The sequence below is a fragment of the Betta splendens genome, chromosome 15 (assembly GCF_900634795.4).
Source record: "Betta splendens chromosome 15, fBetSpl5.4, whole genome shotgun sequence".
Taxonomy (NCBI): domain Eukaryota; kingdom Metazoa; phylum Chordata; class Actinopteri; order Anabantiformes; family Osphronemidae; genus Betta; species Betta splendens.
In genome coordinates this window covers 7161333-7182123 of record NC_040895.2, presented here as the reverse complement: position 1 = coordinate 7182123, position 20791 = coordinate 7161333, and the positions used below count along the sequence as shown (strand labels likewise).

At 46.9% G+C, this 20791-nt stretch overlaps 1 protein-coding gene across 5 annotated transcripts in view; it reads left to right on the top strand.

Moving 5' to 3' along the window:
- LOC114870707 (arginyl-tRNA--protein transferase 1) overlaps positions 1–20318 on the top strand; it is a 35584-nt gene extending 15266 nt beyond the window's left edge. For all 5 annotated transcript variants that reach the window (XM_029175706.3, XM_029175704.3, XM_055502461.1 and 2 more), the window contains 4 exons: positions 1916–2097; positions 5008–5107; positions 15545–15665; positions 19572–20318. In XM_029175706.3, the coding sequence (XP_029031539.1) occupies positions 1916–2097; positions 5008–5107; positions 15545–15665; positions 19572–19750 (582 nt within the window). In that variant the 3' untranslated portion in view covers positions 19751–20318. The remainder of the gene's footprint in view (positions 1–1915; positions 2098–5007; positions 5108–15544; positions 15666–19571) is intronic.
- Positions 20319–20791: the final 473 nt, after the last annotated feature.

Here is a 20791-nt window from a genome sequence, read left to right as displayed (position 1 = left end):
TCTTAAGTAGGTTGAAACAAAGCCGTACAGAACCTTCCCGCCCTGTCAAGATAAGCGTGCTGCTCACATGCTTCTGTATTTAGGCCATATGAGAGCGATTTGGGGCGGCAGGGGAAGCTGATGGGTGGTTTGAAGTGTTCCGGAGAACGTTTAGATTGTTGTCACAGGAGCAAGGACGCGACCATTAAGCTGTCGTCTGAGGTGACACACAGGTCAGTCGGACAAGACTGGCTTTGAACATTGAACTTGTAAACAAACATACAAACTCGGGGAGCTTTTGGTTCTATGGCGGTGGGATTTCTACACACATGGTTCACTGTGCACCTTTCCTCTTTACTTACAACTCCTAAATGATGCAGAGGGGTCTTTCACAAAGCCTCCAGTGTTTCTAGAGTAGCCGCTGCCAGGAAAAACTGGCTGCCTGCTTACACAAACGGACAGTTCCCCAAAACTCAAGACACACGCATACTCAAAGCCACAAATAGTACAGTGGTTGCTCCAGCTGTGGTACCTGTCACCCTTTAACACTCCCCACTAAAAACACCTCGTTTTGATTCTTGCTGCTTCCCTGCTTTTTGTGTCATTCAAGCTAATGAGTAGTAAACCTACACCACGTGAGCATTCGATGATTTAATTGTCCCTTCACACACAACTACCTGCCCTCATACACAACTGAATGGATGTCAGAATGAATAGGCCTTATGTAAGAACACTTTGTAATGTAAATGTCCTCTGTTAGGTTTGTGCTTGGAGTGTCAAGTTGGTTTGCTGAACTTTCCTAAACGGCCGAACCTCATTCAGCATTGAATTTAAATTTAAAATGACGACGATGGCGTAAGGTTTAGGGTATGAGAGGTTAGACTCTATAAAATAATGAGACACCAGTGTTCACTGTGGACAGTATTCTAGCCTCAGGTTGAAATGTTACACTGACAGGTTTATAATAGAGACTAATACAGAACAGTGGTCTAAGCAAAGAGGGTGAATTGACTGAAGAAGGGAACACTCAGACTACGTACGAGAAATAGTGTGACAACGCGACAAGGGTGTGTGCGTGTGCGTGTGCGTGTGCGCGCGCGTGTGTGTGTGTGTGTGTGTGTGTGCGCGCGCGCGTGTGTGTGCGCGCGTAAACTCGGATTTGCTGGATTACTGACCTAGCTCTCGGTGTTGTGATAACTAGCAATGTCTGCACTATTTAACTGGGTCCAGATGAGTGTTTGTGCAGGAGAGGGCTCATGTTACTCGCACTCTGAATAAAGACACACACGCACAAGCCCAACTTAATAAGGGTTTAAACTGACCATGAGCCTCCCGTCTTAACCCTGTGTGATAAAACGCACTTAAGTGACTTGATTAAACAACCCAGCATGTGGATCCATATGAAAGACGCGGGGTGTGTGAAACTCTCAACTGTTTTATTGATGGGCTAAAGCCAAGCATGCGGGTGCACACCTACACCCACATTCCTTTGTGCCACATAGCGAGAGCAGACAGACGTATAGGAGAGGGCTTGGCAGGACTCCAGCACCACCTGGTGAAATGGATTTTGCTCATGTAGGGTCTTTTATTAAAAAGGCCTCTTGCAGAGTGTTTCTGTGGCCAGCTCCCAGCCCCTCCGCCCACCCCCGCTCTGCTCCTGCTCTGGCTCCACATTTGGGAGCCATTAGCAGGCTGAATGCGAGGCTACTGTACACCCTAGTCATGATGCGTGAGGCCTGGCAGGGAAAAGCCTGCGTTTAAATACACCATCATACAGGTGTGTGGACAGAAAAAGTTCTGAAGAGTTCTATTAAAAGCTGCTCTACTTTTCCACTGTGTTTTATATCGTACATGCCAACCTTAATGCAGACAGTATTTTCTGTTGTTTTGACTAGTGTCCTCCTCTTACAGTCTTTCTCCTTCTGCCTCTCGTCAGGCGGAATCTTCTCCAGATGGGCCTGAGATGGGCTACGGTTCATTCCACCAGCAGTACTGGCTCGACGGCCGCATCGTGGCGGTGGGGGTGATCGATGTCCTGCCTAACTGTGTGTCCTCTGTCTACTTGTACTACCATCCAGACTTTGCCTCGCTTTCTTTGGGCTCCTACTCTGCTCTCAGGTTCGTTGTGACCATTGAAATGGGCCACACCGGCCATTTGTTGTTGCTTTGAAAGCCCTAAGAACTGATTTTTTTACAAATGGTACCAGCAGCTTAGATAATTCTCTGAATTTTGTGAAGATTTGTAAAATGCATCTTTGAACTTTTTCAAATCTCCTCATATTTGCCCTTCTCTTAACCTTCCTTGTCTTGATGCTTTTGCCTCCTCCCAAGCTTAATCTTTCCTTTGAACTATATACTGTAAGCTTCATATTAGCGTAGGTCAGGAAAAAATCCCTTTTCTTCACACTAGATTGGTTTAGTCAGTGTTCTGGGTTGTGGTTCAGCTGACGACAGTCCCCTCTGCCAAGAAGAAATAAGAGAACATATACTACAGGCGCTCATATCTGGCGTTTCCTGTAAAATGTAACCCAGTAATGTGAGAAAAGCTTTTTAAAATATTTCTGCCCAGATGTGGGACACTGGGTGGTGTTCTCCTGGTTTCTAAGCCCATGCGTGCAGGTACAGTATCAGTACGTGCACTGTGAGTACTGTATGTATCCACGTTTATATGTGGCTCATGCTCTAAATCACCCAGGCAGTTAGAACAGAGGTGCTCTTCTCTTACGGAGGGAACACCCTGGTCATCTGAAGCATCATTTCCTACTACTTGTTATTTTAAGAGACTGACTGCGCAGAGTAACACAGAGCGCGCTCAGAGTGTGGAGGAGGCCTCGGAGAAGGGAGCCAGCAGGACTGAAATCCCCCCGCTTGTTTACATACGCCAGAGCCCCGGCCTTTGATCGAGTCTGGACACTCCCTAGGCTGCGTGGCCTGGCCCACCCTATCCAAAACGTACTGTACGGAATGCATGCGCGCATACACACTCACTTTAAAGTTTGTGCAGTGCATTAAATGATGCTTCACGTCCACAGCAAGCCCAACTGAAGGAAAGTTTGAGCTGTTACAACCACGTACAAATGACTGTGAAGATTCAACAGAAAACAGGAAACAGGACAAAGCTAACACAGGGTTCAGCTTAAGCCAACGTTTCCATAAGCTTTGGCTCATGGAAACGTGTAAAGTTTAGGTTATGTTGCAGTGCAGGCTATAGCTGTGATTTGTCAGTAGAAGCAGCAGGGGGAGTCGTTGAGAGGTTTGTTATGAAGTTCCTCACTGTTGGGCCCCAAAGGCAGAGGGATGAAGAAAAAAGGCAGACTGTGTCGCAAACACAGCTGATTTCACCTGATTATATCCTGTAAAATACAAATCTGTCTTGTAAAATTGTGTTTGTCCTGTAAATGGTGTGCTGATTAAATCTGTAAACAATGAAACAAAGTTTATGAAGCAAGTAATTTTTCTTTAATAGCCCCAGCTCCTAGTGGAGCTTGGTGATACTCATTGCATTGAAGCAAACTGAAGAGGAATCAGGTCCTGACATCCTTTTCATATTACCTGTGTGTATTAACAACTCTTATTAAAATATGTCTGTGTGCTTACTGCCACGAGCATCTCCCTCTGTAGTCTGTATCCAGCCAATCAACACTGTTGTTTCAGCGTTGGGTAATGAAATGTTTCCGCATGGATGTGAGGCACTGTAAGCACCTCACGGTATGCGCTGTTATTGGCCCTTTGTGCCCGTGTGTGTGTGTGTGTGTGTGAGTGTGTGCACATCCGTATGAGGGAAGCTGTGTAGGAGCAGAGGGCTTGATAATTGGCTTGTGCTGGAGTGTCAGATGGCTGAAGAGGGGATAATGGCGGACTCAAGCTGCTGCCATGGGGTGGCGGTGGGGGTGTGAAGGCCTTAAGTGAAAGGGGGGGTACGAGGCTTTTTGTGAATGGGCCCCTCGCCTCTCTTGACCCACCCCCCTCCTTTCAATTCAGGCCTGCCGGGGCCTTTTGTGGCGAGGGGATGGGAACCCAGGAACCTGGCAGCAAGTGGGTGACCTTCTAGCACCTCGCTCTAGCCGCCTCTCTTCTCTCTCCTTTTCTCTTCCTTGACCCTCCTCTTTTATATTCTCCTCCTGCTCTCCTTCTCTCCCCTGCCTCCCCCCCCTGCCATCCCTCCCCAGCCTGGACCGCTTTGTCCCATGTCTTATTTTTCAGTGCATCTATTTTATTTTAAGGCCTCTTTCTCTCATTTGCTTAAGTATCGTAAGAAAGGCAGCTCTCCCCCTTCATTTAGGCGGGAGAAACACAGAGGGGTGGAAGGAAGAGCGAAACAAAAAGGGAGAAGAAAGAAGAGCTGGAATTTAGTTATGGAAAAGTGAAGGAAGTGGCAAGGAAAGGGGCAAATAGGCTCTTAGTAAAAGGATGCAATTAAGGAAGAAACTATTGGGGAAAAATAAAGCAGGCAGGACATTTACTGTATTTGAAGAAGCTGTATAAATCTTCCAAGTTCTAAATCTTAATTTTACACGCTCTCGTCCTCTGTTTTCTCCACCTTTTCTGCCCGAGGGCTCAATACCGATAGAGAGAAGCCAGTTGTTTTTGTGTAATGAAACGGGACCGAGGAAAGCTGCCCTTTTTTCGTGTGGGTGTTTACTTCCTCAGCTCGGGCACTGGTTTAATCAGAGCTGCTGGTACCAATTTTATTTCTTAATGCCCTTATTTATGCTCAGCTGTAACTCTAACCTGCAATAAAAGCATCTTAAACTACGTGGTGCACACAGAAATGCCAAATTTATTATTATTTGTATCTTATGTGTCCTGCTGGTTGTTAGCAATAATGAAGATGCTAAACTGATTCACATTGGCCTCATTATTTAGCCCAGGGGTCATTTTTATCACAATGCTTTTAATCTTTCCTTTCAAAATAAACTTTAGACTAAAGGATGTGGTTCATCCAGTTGAAGAGCTTATGTAGCATTTAAAATGTAAGGATTACAAGGCAGTGCGTAATGATTGTATATGATGTCTTTGCCACCACAGGGAGATCGCATTCACCAGGCAGCTGCAGAAACAGTCCCCCAAGCTGTGTTACTACTACCTGGGCTTTTATATTCACTCCTGTCCCAAGATGCGTTATAAGGTATGCGTTTACTGTATTTCCACGCCTCTCGTGTCCTTTCATGTCGAGCCACTTTCTGCACTTTCCTCTCGTTTGTTTTTGGCCCGTAAATGATGTGGCGGCGCCACTGCTAAATTTGTTTGTGCCCTAAAAAGATTTTAATTGAACCACTTTCAATTTATATATAGCACAAAACTTAATCACGTTGTTTTCCCAGCTTCTGTTTATAATTTCTTACTGAAAGCTTGAGGTTCTGTGTGGCCCCACAAAATGTCATTGCTGTCTGACAGTAACATGCAAACCTTTTCTTTCATGAGGCCTGTTGGTGTTTAAATGTGTTTGCTTCGAGCTCTCTGAACAGGGGACATGATCAACATATCTGTATTACTGTCATGTGTGGTGGCAGGTGGTAAAATGCTAGAGTCCACCTGCTTCCAAGGGCACATAAAGATGGATGACGTGTCCCTTTCGCCAAACATTCTGATTCATCTCCAACACTTTTAACTTCTTCTACCCCCTGAGGCTGCTCACCAAAGTGGTTTAATCTGCTGATTACTCTACAGTATGAAGAGCCTATATTCCTGAGAGGCATTAAATGTCTGTCTGCCTGTAAAGGAAGGGGAAAAATGACACCCATGTTTTTTCTCTTCTACTTTTGTTATTATAGGTGCAAAGGCCTCAGCAGGGGCCCACCTACAGTCTGTGCATTCCTCTGTCCTTTCCACGTGAATCGTGGCACCTGCTGTAATTTTTCAAGTATTACAGTTTGGAATGTTGCCGTTGCTCAAAGTGTCCTTCTTGGTGACACGTGTTAAATATACCTTTGGGAGGGAATAGTAGTAGACACTTTATCTGGAGGATTAAATAGTTCCAGCGGCTCTGAGGTAGATTGGAGAAGATTTGTCTCTTATCAGTGTAACATGAGGAAGCACAGTCCGTCCCTGGAACAGGTCACGTTCACACTGAGTGGGGAGCTAAAATTTTAGGAGATTTGATGTGAAGTGAATGTCTGCACAGACTGTGAGGGAAGAAATGGATGGAGAGGACATTACTTTAATATTTTCAGAAGTCTGCTGATCAGCCGATTTATTTATTTATTTATTTATTTTATTCAGCTAGATTCACTACTTCAGTGTGTGTGTGTGTGTGTGTGTGTGTGTGTGTGTGTGTGTGTGTGTGTGTGTGTGTGTGTGTGTGTGTGTGTGTGTGTGTGTGTGTGTGTGTGTGCTCACAGGTACAGCAAACGTCACTTCTCTTATACCTATAGCTTCTTAAAGAAAGCATTCTAAGTCCATTCATCCAGTCTTTCTCTCATTCACCTTTCTCTGTCATTTTCATTCAGATGTTCCCAGAGCTTGTTTTTGCCCATGGGAGACTGATGTCTTATTGAGGATTATGGCAACGTGCCACAGCTCTCTCTTTTTTTCCTATTTACATCTTGTTGTTGAGGTTTGCATGCTTTGCCCAACTCCTCAGTCTGGGAGTGTATGGAATACATGTGAATGTGTTTGCTCTGTTTACTTGTCTGTGTTGAATGTTGATCACGCTGTTTGTCTGAGAACGCAGTTGCCATAGCACCTGGCACGGACCACCCCCCACCCCACACGTTGGCATTTTTACTCCCCATATCTGTTTTTGTGTGTAAGCTACCGCATCATATCTTCCTATTTTACCACAGGAGAGAAACGTAGAGCAAGGGTGAGAAGGTTGTCCAGTTCCCACCTTTAGGCTCCCACACTCCCACAGCAGCGCTCAAACCCACTCTGAACACATGCACAGTAGTTTCTTAATGCGCAGACATTCTATGGGCTCGTTTGTTGTTGCATTGGGAGCCTAATGTGCCGGAGGTTTTTGGGTTTCACGATCTCTGGCCTGCTGCTCGGCCCTCAAAGCTCCAAAACACCAGCCCTTGAACCCTGCAGGATGCCACTCAAACTCCTTCAACACCACTCCCACTCTCCATACTCCCTTTTTTCACTTGTCTGTTCTTCAGAGAACTTTGTGTAACCATCACTTTACAAGACTTTGTCCACAGAAATGTGGCTACATTTAACACACTTTGTTTTCTTATAAGAATTGGTGCATTTAAATACAAGTAACTACTTTAAAAATCTAGAGCTAATTGTAGAGTAGAGAAATGGGACGAAAAGCCATATAAAAAGAAGTGCTATTACACTTAAATGTAGTCTGTTCAGAGGAAAATTGGATATATAGTCCTGTGAATAAGTTTATATGGTTATAGTAAATATATTCCATAATAGCATAGGTAAAACCTTACTGTTTGACAAGGTCTTGGCAGAGGTGGAGGTTACAATAGCTCCTTCTAGAAGGCGGTTAAGGTGGATTTTTACCTATAGTAATAACTAAAACTAAGTGAGAAAAGCTCAACAGACGAACATAAACCTAAAATCGGTTTCCTCTTATTAGGATTAATATGTTAGCCTTTTATTGAAGACCACTATGACAGGCTCTTACAGTGATCTGTTGTGAACACTTTAATTACTAGGGGTGGTTGGAACTAATGGTAAAGTTGCAACTTTAAGCTGTTCTGTAGCGTTAAGTGTACTTTTGAGTTCTGAGTTGGCCCAAGGTCCGGTCTGTGAGGTCACATCGTCACATGTCCAAGGGAACGGGTCTGTGTGCGACAGGGTTGAAAACTGACTTGCAGTGCCAGAGCCTGGACAAGGTACAACAGAGTGGCCTTAAGTCTTAGAAGACTTGGAGTCCAGCCAGGAGCAGGGGGCGGCCGGGCCAGTGTCAGACCCTCCCCTTTGTTCTCGAAGCCGGGATGGAGCGTCCCACAGAGCCTTGCTGGTTTGGCTGGTTTGGCTGGTGGGTTCAGGGTTAGACGTGACATCCTGCCCCTGGCTCCTGTCCCTGCTCCTGCAGCCCACCCTGCCCCTCTGATGTTGAGCTGTAAAGAGCAGAATGTGAAGCTGCTGGAGAGTAAATGAGACCAAAGGTCTTGGCCCTTCTGCCACTCTCTCGTCCCCTCCACACTACGTACCTCTCATGTTTAGCCCTCTGACTTACTGACTACTATGGTGACTTTAAAGCGTCCCAGATAAAATAATCTTGTTGCTAAATCTGAATACAGTTGTAGTTCACTGCATTAGAGCATCTAAATTCGATTTTCACTCCATTGTGATTCTTTGCCTTAAGCTGATGTTTATCTCACCATATTTTATTATCTCATTCTTCACTAAATTCAGTTTTCTCAACAACTCACAAAACATACTTCAGGAAACATACTTTGCACTTGGGATTTTGGACAGTAACAAAGAGTTTAAGGTCTGTGCTACGTGGTAGTGGTTTTCCATTTCTTTGAAAATATGTGTGTACTGTCTGCGTGAGCCTTTGCCCGTGTCAGTTACTTCAAAGTACTGAATAAGCAGACTTTGATGCGAACAAACTAAGCGGTCACCCACTTGGCTTTACCAGTTTGCAGTACCCAGTGCTTACACACGAAGCCCTTTTCAAGTGAGGCATATGTGCATGTAAATAGACACACACTCAGGGAGCAGACACACAGACAGATTACCCAGCTATACCTGCTTCGCGAGGGACCGAGAGCACCACAAGTGGCTCTTAGTGCTGTTACCAGCGTTCAAAGTGAAAGAATGTCTCACTCCGAGCCCAGGAAACCATTAAATTTTCCACAGAGAGGAAGAAAGGAGCAGAGAGCAAAACGAGTGAAAGGAGGACAGATGGAGAGAAAAAAGGAGGTACAACGTGTGTGCCAAATGAGAAAAGGAGGCAGGATGAAAAGAATTATTTGTTTCCCAGCAGTACTTCACTGTCTTTTAAAGGGCCTTTTTTGCGGCAGCTGCACCTCCATTCTTTTTTGAAACACATGGACACCGAGCCGTTCAGTCCTCCAGGTTGTTTTTCATTGTAGCATCCCTGAAATGAATCCATCAAGGTGTTAGTTTAGGTGTCGTGCGCGTTTTTCGAAAGGGAAACGCAGCATCTTCGAATTCTGCTGATGGAGGTGTTTGATGTAGGTTTCAGTCAGTTGCTGCTGTGCTGTTTGTCTCAATTAGTGCGGGCCTGCAGGCTGTTCTGTCACCTGCTCAAGGAGTTTAGTTCTCATGACATCAATTAGACATGACAAAGTGCCTCCCAGCTCAGGCATGTGCGTTGGACTCGCAAACACACACCTGCATGTTCAGTTGGACGGCGAAGCTTCCTCGCCTGCTGCCGTTGATCAGCTGGTTCGAGAACAACATTATTGTTCCAAGTAAATTGTGGTGCCGTCGATGAGCAGCCGACCACATTAATTTATTGAGCCTCTCCCTCAGACAGTCCGTCTCCTCTGCAGGTACTCGGCGGCGAGTTGCGGCATGCCACAACGCCCCTGAGCCGCAGCTATCGGGACTCATGCATGCATGTTATTTTCACTGCAGGGGCCCTTTCGGGCGCTGTGTTACTGTATGTGTACGTGTGCGACCTCGCATTCTGCGAGTCCCTCGTGCGTCTGGGCAGATTAAGAGTGACAGTGAGTGAGTTTGAGGCATCTGGATGCGCTTCATCCCTGTGTGCTACAGTAGAGTACACATTTTTGGATTTTGTGCGTGGTTGGGCTCTTGGCGTCGATGTTTTTAACCATTTGATAGATTGCAGTGAAATGTTTGCAGTGAGAGCAGTATTCGTATGGGACTGTGGGCTTAAGGATCTCAGGTCCTACAGGTCCAGACAAAGCTCAACCACCCTCCTTTCCTCATTTTTTTCCCCCTTTTCTGTTTTTCTGTCAGCAAGTGTTCATGAAACTAGCCAGCATGCCGGTTTGGATGAAAGATTGATAGAGAGAGGAGAAACGTTCAAACGCTTTGACTCCCAGATAGAACGTGGCTACACATTGCGTTCATTTATCCTCACGTTATTAACTCACTAGCAGAAGGGTCTGGTCTTGTTTCTTGTGACATGTCTAAATGCTCGCTTGCGCTAAATTGCACTGAGATGTTCCATATTAAAGCTTATTGCCTTCTATGTGTGTTGACAGCCTCCTTCGTTTTCCCCAGATGAAGAACTCCTCAGTTTTCACTCTTCGGTTTTCAGGAGGCTTTTTTTCTGTTATGACAGTGTTATGACGATCCAACAATCCTCATGTTAGAAAACCTGTGGCGTCAAAGTGAGTCCAAACCAAACCAGGCACATTCTCACTCCGTCTGTGAAATTTATAAGTTGAGACAAACCCCCATCCACTGCCTCCCTCCCCTCCCCCTGTCCCAAATCTGACAAGCAGCGTTGTTTGATTTAGCTCAACGGGAGACCACCAACAGTGCACCTCTCAGCAGAAACATTTGTTTAAAATTTTTGATAATTTCTTTTCACTTTTATGCCTCATCATCTGTTTTTTTTTTCCTCCATCCTGCCAGGCTTGTGTTTTTAACAAATCATTAACAGGTTACATTTCAGTCGGGGGCTAGAAACTGCTTGGCACCCCCTAGGAGGAGTGCTGACAGGGTGAGGTTACGAGGGAGGAGAGGTCAAAAGGTCGGGTCAGACGTTTGAGTCTGACTGCTGGTAGGATGACGGAGTTGCTTGGTAAAAGGATGGCAGGAGGGCAAGAGCGAGGGGGAGGTGCGAAGGTCAAAAGGGTGAAAACGAGAGTTTAGCGATGGTGTCATGCTGAGCAGATCCAGGGCCATCTAGCTGCCAGCTCGAGGTGTTTGTCTTGCCATTAACTTCACCGCTATTTATTTTCAAATCTGCTGCAGCTGCGCCCCTGTGTCTGAAGTGCTTTGTTTCTTTTTTTGGCAACAGAAGGCTTTCAGATCTTTAAGTCCTACTGGACAGAAAAGTCTCATAAATGCAGTTATTCAGAGTGTGGGTGGAGGGCTGGCATTTGGTCTTTGGTTAGAGGTTTAAGGTGGAGCTTTGAGACCAAGATCAGGTCTTGTGGCTCTGACTGTAAGTCAGTAAGCTGTGGTCTGTGTCAGCTTGCCTACTCATAAAGACCAGAGGAGATAAAGAGATAAAAGTGCCCGGTCTGTGAGCTGATGCCCATAAAAGCGCTGCCATTGCTTCTCATTGCTCCGTCGCAATGCGATCCTGTAAAATATTTTCTCCTCATTAACCTGTCATCCGTGGAGCCGTGACGCATAGCCAGAGGAGGGAGTGCTGGGATAGAGCGAGGTGGTTGGAGGGGATTGTGGGGGCTGTCTGGGGGCCCCGACAGGGAAACCTACCAGCCTGAATGCTTTATTTGAAGGTCGTCTTGTGGTAATGTGTTGAGCGGGGTGAAAAGGCCTTGGCAGGCCCCGAGTGTTTAAACAGCAGTTAGCGTAAATCTCGGCAAATGCGGACCCCCGACGTGCTCCGAAAGCTCCCACGCAGACGTCAACACACCCCCTCCGTCGCATACGTACATATGGTGAAAGTGCACCTGTGTGGGCCACCGTGTCGAGGCGCGCCTTGTTTGGACGCGTCTTTCGTCGACACCGTCCTCCTGTTCTGCCCGCCTGCTTTTAACGTTGTTTGCCTAGCTGGGTGTGTGTTGGCGTGCGCGCCGCTGTTTACGCGTGTCCGTCATCAGCCGGAGGCCTCCCGAGCACGCTCCCTCGTCCAGGCACAGACGCGAGTCCATAGAGTATTGTTGGAGCTGTATGTTTGGGAGAGGGTACGGATGTGGGGATGAGGGCCTCTGTTTATTGGCGGAGTGTGACCCTGGGTCAGAGGCCTGGCCTGGTCCAGGTTAGGCCTGCCAGGCTTGTCTCACTAGGCCTTTTTGTATAGTCCGACTCCCTGATAGTCCTGAGTGACAACTAAGTGAATAGCCACAAAATGACCGTGTTGGTCCATTTGGGCCAAGTGTCCATTTCTAAGAGGTCTTGACCAGCATGTGCCCCTTACATAAGACTCTAATCACGATTGTCTTCATGCTTGACCCACAGTGTTATAAAACAGGCCCCGTTTTTGTATTGCATGTTAGTGTTGGATAATTTATGTCGCACCAGAGCCGAACAGAGCAAGGCCTAACATTAGTGACCTCATCTATTATGCGACCAGCCTTACATCAGCCCCTGGAGCCGTTCTGTCTATAACTGAAGTAGGTGTTCAGCCGAGATTAGAGCTAAAAGCACTTTTCTGCAGAGATCGGACCTTTACTGATACTGTCGACAGACTTGTGCACGTGCGTGTGTACGCACGGGCGCATCAGGTAGTTGTAAGGCGAGTCAAAAACCCGAGCAGGAAATCAGCAGCAGATGTGGGTGCAGCGTAATGCACACGGACGCCGGGAAACCCTCGTAGTAGGACACAACCCCACCTCCCGCCTCTCGGTCTCTCCTCACAGCGCGACTGTTGAGCAACCAGTGAGCTCACCCAAAAAGTCTCAGTCTGATGCAAGATGTGATCTCATGTGCCCCTTATATTAGCCTATTGAGTCTCTTTGTAAAGTATGAAGTGAGGATATGATACTAATTGGGATCACAATGGATTCTTGGTGGAAAATGTAATTTCACGATATAGAGGAAAAAACATTACTACGTTTCCCAGATAGATGCCTTCAAATAAATGATGTTCTCCTTGAAATAAATGATTTGTTGGGAAGTGTTTAAGGATTGTTGTATTTTGTGATGGTATTTGATGTGCAGGCAGCCTGATGATCACAGAGCTGCAGACACTCAAACTCATATTCCTGCTTTCTAGTCGAGCGCGGAGGAAGAGGAGAAGCAGGAGGCAAAAGAGGTGTCGATTTTCATGAGGATTCCTTGGCTGCGGCGAAGCGCTCGATTTATGTGCGTGATTAATTGCTTTTCATATGAATCATGGCTACGGGCCCCTGGCACCACTGGCTCTCTGGAGGTGAGGCCGCGAGGTGACACTTACACGTCGACGTGATGGGTCGATGCTGAAGTTTACTCTGTGTCACCAGAGCAGGGTGAAAATAGCTCCTCACACTATTGTGTAACTACGTGGGGCAGGGTGATATTGAAATGAGGTCTCTCTTGGTAAAGTTCACTTGAGTGGGCAGACCTTCCCTTAAGCACTGACCACTGCACATTTACTGCTGTGCACACAGCAAAACAACAGGTTTAGTTGCATTTATAAGTACATGGAGGCTCTCAGGCAAAGTTACTTCCTGTTTTTGACCACCTGGGATTGTAGAATTGTATTTTTTCACTTTTCTTCGCACTTCACCCCCCTCACCCCTTCCATACCCTCTCCTCCACTCCTCCCATCCTCACTCAGTGCTGGGCCTTCTTCTGCTTCTATCACTTCCATCAGCTCGCATCGGCCGGTATCTCTGCGCCGTTAACTACCGTCCTCCTGCCCACCTGTACCTCGTCTCCTCTCATCCCTTCCTGTCAGGAGCAGCCGAGCCTGTCCGCCGGAGTTCGAGCATGTTTCTCCCTCTCCCCACTGACGTTTTCCATCCTTTCGTCTTAACCTTTTCAGAGGCCGCCAGTGATCTGCATCACCTTCATATCCGTCCGAACACGCAAACCCAGAGTGGAATGAGAGAGAGCGAGGGATGGGTGGGTGGGAGCGGGAGGCATCGAACATTTAGTATGTGAAACCGAGCTGAACTGTACCAAAAAGACTTTGTGTCTGCCTCATTCCTCCCATCTGCTGCAATTAAGTGAACACTCTCAGAAACACGCGCACACAGTTATCACCCGACTTTCTGTTCTTCACTATCGCTTCCCGTGACACTTGCTGAGCTAGCAGCCCCTTAGGAACACGGGTTTGTGATAATAGGCTGTTTTATTGCCAGCTATTAGACTGGTTACACTCTGCACATCAGTCTTCTCTCTCAAGGCTCCAAGTTTCAGGAAGCCATTAGTGTCCTCTCTGTTGGTGTAAGTAACTGCTAGATAAAGAGATGGATTTTGTGTGCGAGCTGACGTAAAGGCAGAAAACACTGGGCTGGAGAAGCTGCTGGCGCCGCTGTGAATTAAACAGCCTTCAAGCAGACGCAGGGTGAAAATGAAGGAAGATAAAGAAAGTCAGTGCTGAGCTTAGTCTTCACTTTCAGTCCAATAAGAAGACATAGGTGGTGGCAAGTCCTCCTATACCTCTTAGTGTTTTTATGATATCTTTAAACAACATAGATTAGAGCTACACTGACAAATGTTTCTGAGAATCTGAGCTGCTGATAATTCAGAATAAATCCATGGTTGCTGTTTGAGTCAGTGTGGGAATGGGCTTCAACTAAAGCGACTCTTCTCCATCCACAGGTTTGGTTTTGCTCTGTTTCTCATTCCCACACGTCCACTTTGGCAGGTGTGTGTGTGTGTGTGTGTGTGTGCGTGCGTGTGTGTGTGTCTTGAATGTAGAGGTGTGTCCCACCAGGTGTTGACTGAGCGTACAAACGTGAGGCCGAGTGTGAGAGTGTCGAGCTGACTGCGCTGACAGTTGCGGAAGGCTGGCGTCGTTGGGACGCAGCGAGTCGATGTGTGTGTCCGTTGCAGCTCCAGATGTGTAGCATTCCACCACCGTCCATCTGTTAGCAGAAGCACTTAAAGCGCGCTGGTGTCTTCTCCTTCACCCTGAGATGCTTCTCCTGATGCATTCTGGTTAAAATGCATCACCATGGTCACCGTGTCGAGTTCAGACTCTGCCATAAAGGGGAAAAGGCTGAAAGCCAGTGTTTTTCTCTTCAGGGCTGACGTTCCATAGCAAGTAAACCAGGGTTGTTTGCACTCGGGGCATGTTGTCCTACATGAAAAGACAGGCAGCGTATTTCTCAAATATGCCCAGTGACAGATGGGTCAGGGTCAGCGTGTCCTTCCAGCAGCAGCATTTCGTTTCCAGTATCTTGCTTATTTTGACTTAATTGCGCGAAGACGTGTGTTCATTAAGTGCTGGAGGATTTGTCCCACAGTTCAATGCCTCGTAATGTGTTGAGACGTCGCACCAGACCTGTTGCAGGCGTCTGCTTGTTTACATGGCTGCAGCTTGTATATTGTTTGGCGTGATGTGACGGAACACAGAGCCGTGATAATGGACTCTCCTTCTCCTCTTTCCTCTGTTCATTCAACCCCTCGCTCCTTTTTTTTCCTCCCTCTCCTCTTGCCCCACAGCTGTTTTTGTTCAGCTTGACTAACTTTCCATGCAGAATCTTTGGTCGAATACAGACTTGTACCCGTTCCACCAGCGCACACTACAGTGCGCTGGTGTTTACATTTCATGCTCAACACAGGAGGCTACATAACTTTCCAGGCACCAAGTAACAGAGCTCAAACAGAGAACTTAAACAGAGCAAAGCTTGATTCATCAGCCTTCCTTCTGACCCTGAGGTCAGTTTACAGCTTGTCAAACATTTAACCCTGAAGGGTCACTGTTGTAATGTGAACACTGTGTCACCAAGGTTGCAACAAATGATTGTTTCATTTACTGATTCATTATTCAGCGTATTATTGCAGAATTATGCTAGAAATATAACCGAACAATAAAGACTATACTTGGGGTGAGCTTTAACCCCCTCTGTGCTCCTTTTTTATCTTTCAGGGGCAGTACCGGCCTTCAGACCTCCTCTGCCCAGAAACCTACATGTGGGTACCAATAGAGCGTTGCATACCCCAGCTGGAGGACTCTCGCTATGCTCGTTTGAACCAGGATCCTGATGCAGGTACAAGCTTCGCTCTTTTTGTCATCATCAGCCAATGCTACATGCAGTTCAATACATTTGTTTTCCATGTAGGAGTTCCTTTTATGAACAGGCGCAGGTGGTCTGGGTATTGTACCACAAGTGCTTGTAGTTTTAGTGACTGCATTTATAAGAGACAGACATGCACTGTTTACTCATTAATCTGCATCACCGCACAGGGAAAAGTAATAAGAGAAGTGAGAGGACAAGAATTTGATTGTCAGCTACACTGGACCTGACAGATGGAAGTAAGAGCAGAAGCAATAGGAGATTGGATGGGAGCAGGACGGGTGGCTGGCGATGAAAATGATTTTAATAGAGATGAGAAGTGAAAGGAAGGTGGAGCGGGTGGCTGTGTGCTGGCAGTAGAAGAGAGAGGAGTACAGTCAAAGGAGAAATACGCTGGCAGGGAAGAGAAGGAGGTAGACGGAAGGAAGATTTATGAACGTGGAGACAAACCTTTCTTTGTTGTAGTGAGGTCATCCTTGGACTCGGTGCCACGCACAAGCAAAAAGCCGATGCGAATGATGAACTTCAGAGACGCCAAGCATCTTCTGGCACGCATGCCGCTTTTGCCTGTCCCTCGATTCAGGGGTCGCGCTGTGGGATGAGGTAAAGTTTGTGGGCACCGAGTGCAGCATCTGCAAAGAATCTGCGTGTCCTGAGGAAATGAAGATTCGGCAGCTTTTTTGGATTCTAAGAACCAGATTTGTTGTTGGATCTAATTGTGGTTAAAGCAGCAGTGTCCACCCCGGGGAAACAAGGGCATTTACAGCATTAACAGCTTAGCCTGTGGTAGGGCTGACCTCTTCCTGTCCATCATACCGCTAATCCCTGAGTAGGCACAAAGTGGCATTCTCAGCGTTGGCGATTTTCACTGTGGCCAGACTCGCTATGTTTGACTGCGGCTCTTGTGGTGCCTCCGTTGCTGCTCAAACTGCAGACCTTGGACGCAGATGGACATTATTCCGGGCGGCGCTGTCCAAACGCAGTGTCATTATATTTCGTGGCTAAACGTTTGCTCTCAGGCCCGATTCCAAACTGTAGGGTTGAGCCGCGGCTACAGATGCTCCCTGCTAGACTAGTTATGCTGTAAAGGTTTATGTCTTTTCCACTGTAAGATGAGGGTCGATGGAGATTCTCAGTCCTCCAGGTGAAGAGCTCACACATAGTCACTACTCCCAGCCCTTCATTCATGGGCATGAGCCCACTGTTTACAGGTGGGAGGAGAAACCTCAGTATAGGTATGACCTATCGGTGACCTATGTCTATAGGTATAGATAAATGTATGACCTTCAGCCACCATCCCTCAGACTGAAGAAGCTACCTGGATTGGTGGTGAAACGTTTCTACTGAAAAGAAGAAATCCAGTTGACATGACTCAACCTCAGGCACTTTAAGATACAGCAATTACTGTAGACTTTTAAGCAGTTAAGGGGTGAGAATCTATAATAAATAAATAAATAACTAGAAAGAACATGATGAATTTCAGTCAACAAAACTACTGGAAAACTCCTATTGATTCCAGTTAGTACTTGTTGTCAGTCCCACACTGAGGGGTGTTGGGTGTGTGTTCAGATTGTGAGGGTTACAGAGCTGTCCTAATGAGGTGTGTAAAGACGGCTAATCTGAAGTTTACACAACTCTGTCCAAGGCTGGCTCACATTGATTACATGCTGCCTGCTGACACATCTCGGACCCTAGGGCCTCGTTGTGGCTGCTCACAAATGTACAGTATGTGAACACACACTCACACACACACACAATCAGTGTTTGCCTGACAGAGGAAGAAGAACAGGCATCGCTCATGCGGCGGGATAAACACTTGTAAAAATGTGACACAAGCAGCCACCCCCCAGACTGTAACGTGTCCAGCAGCCACACACTTACTAAAAAAATGAAATAGCAGCTGCTGTGGAAGAGCTCATTTCACAGGTAATATCCTCTAATTTAGAATGTTCTTTCTTCGCTGTGGAGGTCAGGGGTCATTGTCGGTACAGACATTTAGCGGATGTATGCTGACACAAGCGCTTGAACCCAAGTCTTTGGTATAAGAGGCTTTTCTAGTCACTGCATCGCAGTTTTGGCCTTTTCCTTTTCAAATGTGAGCCCTGTTTGTATCCTGCTACATCGGGTCATAGGAAGCGGTCCTAACCCGATGGCCTGCCTTTGACCGGTATCCTGTGTTAAGCAGGCGCTTTGAGCGCTGGCGATGAGGGAAGCGTGGCGAGGTGTCGAGGCCCCCCCCTCGTCCCTGACCCTCTCACTCCGCGATCGACCCGCGCCACTCCTCTTCCACCCGACCCTTGAACCTCGACCCGGAGGATCTGTGACCTCGGAGCGGCGTGTCATTGAACGTCCGGCGGGCTGACGCGGAACAGGCTCTGGAGCCGCTCAAAATGAAGCGGGGGCATTTATGGAGGAAGGAGTGAGTGCAGAAGAAAAGTTGTTTATGCGAGGAGCGGATGTTTGGATTGCCTGGACTAAGAGAGAGTGATAGGGCCTTCGCTCAGTATTACTGTTTAGGTTAATAGACCTTCCTGCTCACATCCATTTTAGTCAGTGAAGTGTTCACTACTTCAAACCTTCACAAGGGGACGGTGGTGCTTTGTGGAAGCGTTGCACGTTGGAGTAGACAAGTGCAACTTTGTGTAACTGTTGTGTAAGTGGGCTGTCACATTGACAGAGAACACGAGGAGGCAAAGTGCTTAGGGAGACAATGCTGAAGGCAGCTGAAGTTATTAAGAAAGCATCTATCTTTTAAATATTTCCCTTTTCACCCTAGCAGGATGCCGACTTTTCTGCATGGACCAAAATTATGACCACATGGACGTTTACGTCTTTTGAAACCCATTTTCCCACATGCTGCTGGTTTCCTTCATCTTAAAGTTTGCATCAAGCCTTCACCAGCTGTGTGACTCAGCAGTTTTTGGAGATGAGGGGGGCTGGGGGCTACAGTGGTTTAGGGTATAACCGAGTAGAGAAATGAGGCTAATAAATAAAAGATGAATCCGCAGCGTGGTTTAAAAATCTTAGCTGAAATATCAAAATATTTTTATGGAGCCTCTGGGTTTGATTATATCTAGCACTTTTCTTTCCTCCTGGCTTCCTGTAAAGATGGAGTGTCTGTTTTAGTGAGATGCCCCAGAGCCAAAGTTGGGCCTGGTCCCTGCATTAGTCACTAACCATGTTACTGGGTTCTCAACACTTCCAGTAGACCTGTACTTGGAGCCCTGTTAACATCTGGAAAAGGAGGAGAGACCTTTGTTTGTAGATGTGACACTCAGCCCCGTTTGCCCGTTCTGTAGAGGTTAAAGTAGAACTGGCAGCATCTCAGGAGCGTGTGTCTTACAGGCTTGTCATTCAGATGTCAGCCAAACCCCAGCAGAGGAGTGCAGGCTTATTAAGTGCAGTTTATCCGGGTCAGGTTGGGCTCGCTGGCTCAGCCCCTCTCTCCTGGAGGCAGTTTTAGTGCCGGAGCAAGGGTCCTCATGGTCTTCCAGCCTTATTTCCATCTGACTCATGCTTCGCTGGTTCACATTTTTGAGATTAGCTGTGTTTTCTGTGCTGCGGTGTGAGCTGGCAGCGCTATGACATAGGACATAATGAGATGCTGCGTTCAGCCTGCCAGCGGGGAGCAGGGCCCCGTAAACTCACCAGCCTCCTCAGGCTCCACTGTGACTCCAGGTTCGGTGAATAAGAGGAATTAGTGCTGCGGCGGGAGGGGAAAAAAAAATGCTTTCTGCTTCTCTAGCGGCTTCTCGGAATAATGGCGCATCCCTGCCAAGTCACTCAGACGTGAGCTCAAATGAGTGGAGGAAAATCAGGGGAATGTTTATTGTGCTTGATGCGTCTACAGTGGTCTTATTCTGTTCTCGTGTTCTCCAGGAGACTGTCGAGCGCTGAAGGAGGTGGGCAGAGCTCTGGTGCTACACAGACGGGCCGTTATGCCCTACGCGGCCTACGCCCGCAAACGCAGGGGCTCCAGCGACGAGACGGAGGTGCAGCAGTACGCCAGCTTGGTGGGCCAGGACTGTGCTGAAAGGATCCTGCTGTACCGGGCCTGAGACGTGCAGCATGACAGCACTACACCTTTGGTTCTACCTAATGTACTGTGTGTCCTCACTGTATGTGAAAGTGCTTTCTGCTGCCTCCCCTGTAGCTCACTGTCTGCTTTATTGCATTTACTCATCCAAACACTGGCCTCGTTATCAATGACATCTCATTAATTGTGTTATGTCTGCAGCATCCCTTCTCGGTTTAGCTTCTGTGGTTTTTTTTTTCCTTGGTCTGATCTGACGTCTGACGAGGCCCAGTCCCTTGAACTGCTCTGTTCAGTGCGGTGTTGAGTCCTGTTTCACCAGAGCTTTGAGCTGCACAGAGGCCACAGCTCAGCTTTGGATGGCGTTTGAAGAGCATGTGAATGTCCAGTGTCCTTGGAGAAGGGTTTTTGCCTACTTATCACATCACAGCCCCAAACTTGAGAATGACTCAGGTTTTTATTGATGGCTTTCTATGAAGCAAAGAGCTCACTGTTTTAATATTTTTTTCAGTGATTTTTCATCTTTATTTGATTTTGATTTAATAACAACACTTATTTGATTGAACCAAATAAAGGGGTGGTCTACTCCCTGATGAGACTTGGCTGCTTTTCTTTTTTGCTAATCATCCTGTCTGCATTGACAAGCTGATGTGTTATACGGCAGAGAAATGAATCCTTTAACTGACTGAAACTTTTTTTTCACATTGGCTACGCATGAGTTGCTGACAAATTATAAGTGTAAGACGATGTTGGAAAATGTTTGAGTACTGGGACATGACCGGCTGGCAGATTTTATTAACACTTTGCAGGTTATTTCGGTGACCACTGTGGGTGGAGCATTTCTGTCCACGTCTGTGGTATGAGCTGGTTGAACGCACACACACGCAGAGTTCAGTTGAGATTCCGTGGTGTCAGCATCCGATCTTCTTCATATCATATTTGCCTGAATCCACTCATAAATAGGTGCCGTTAATGGCACCTTCCACTTATATTCACCACCTGAAATAATTGATCTGTTCAGCCAAGCTGGTGTCTGGGGGATTCAGCAAAGTGGACAAACATCCTG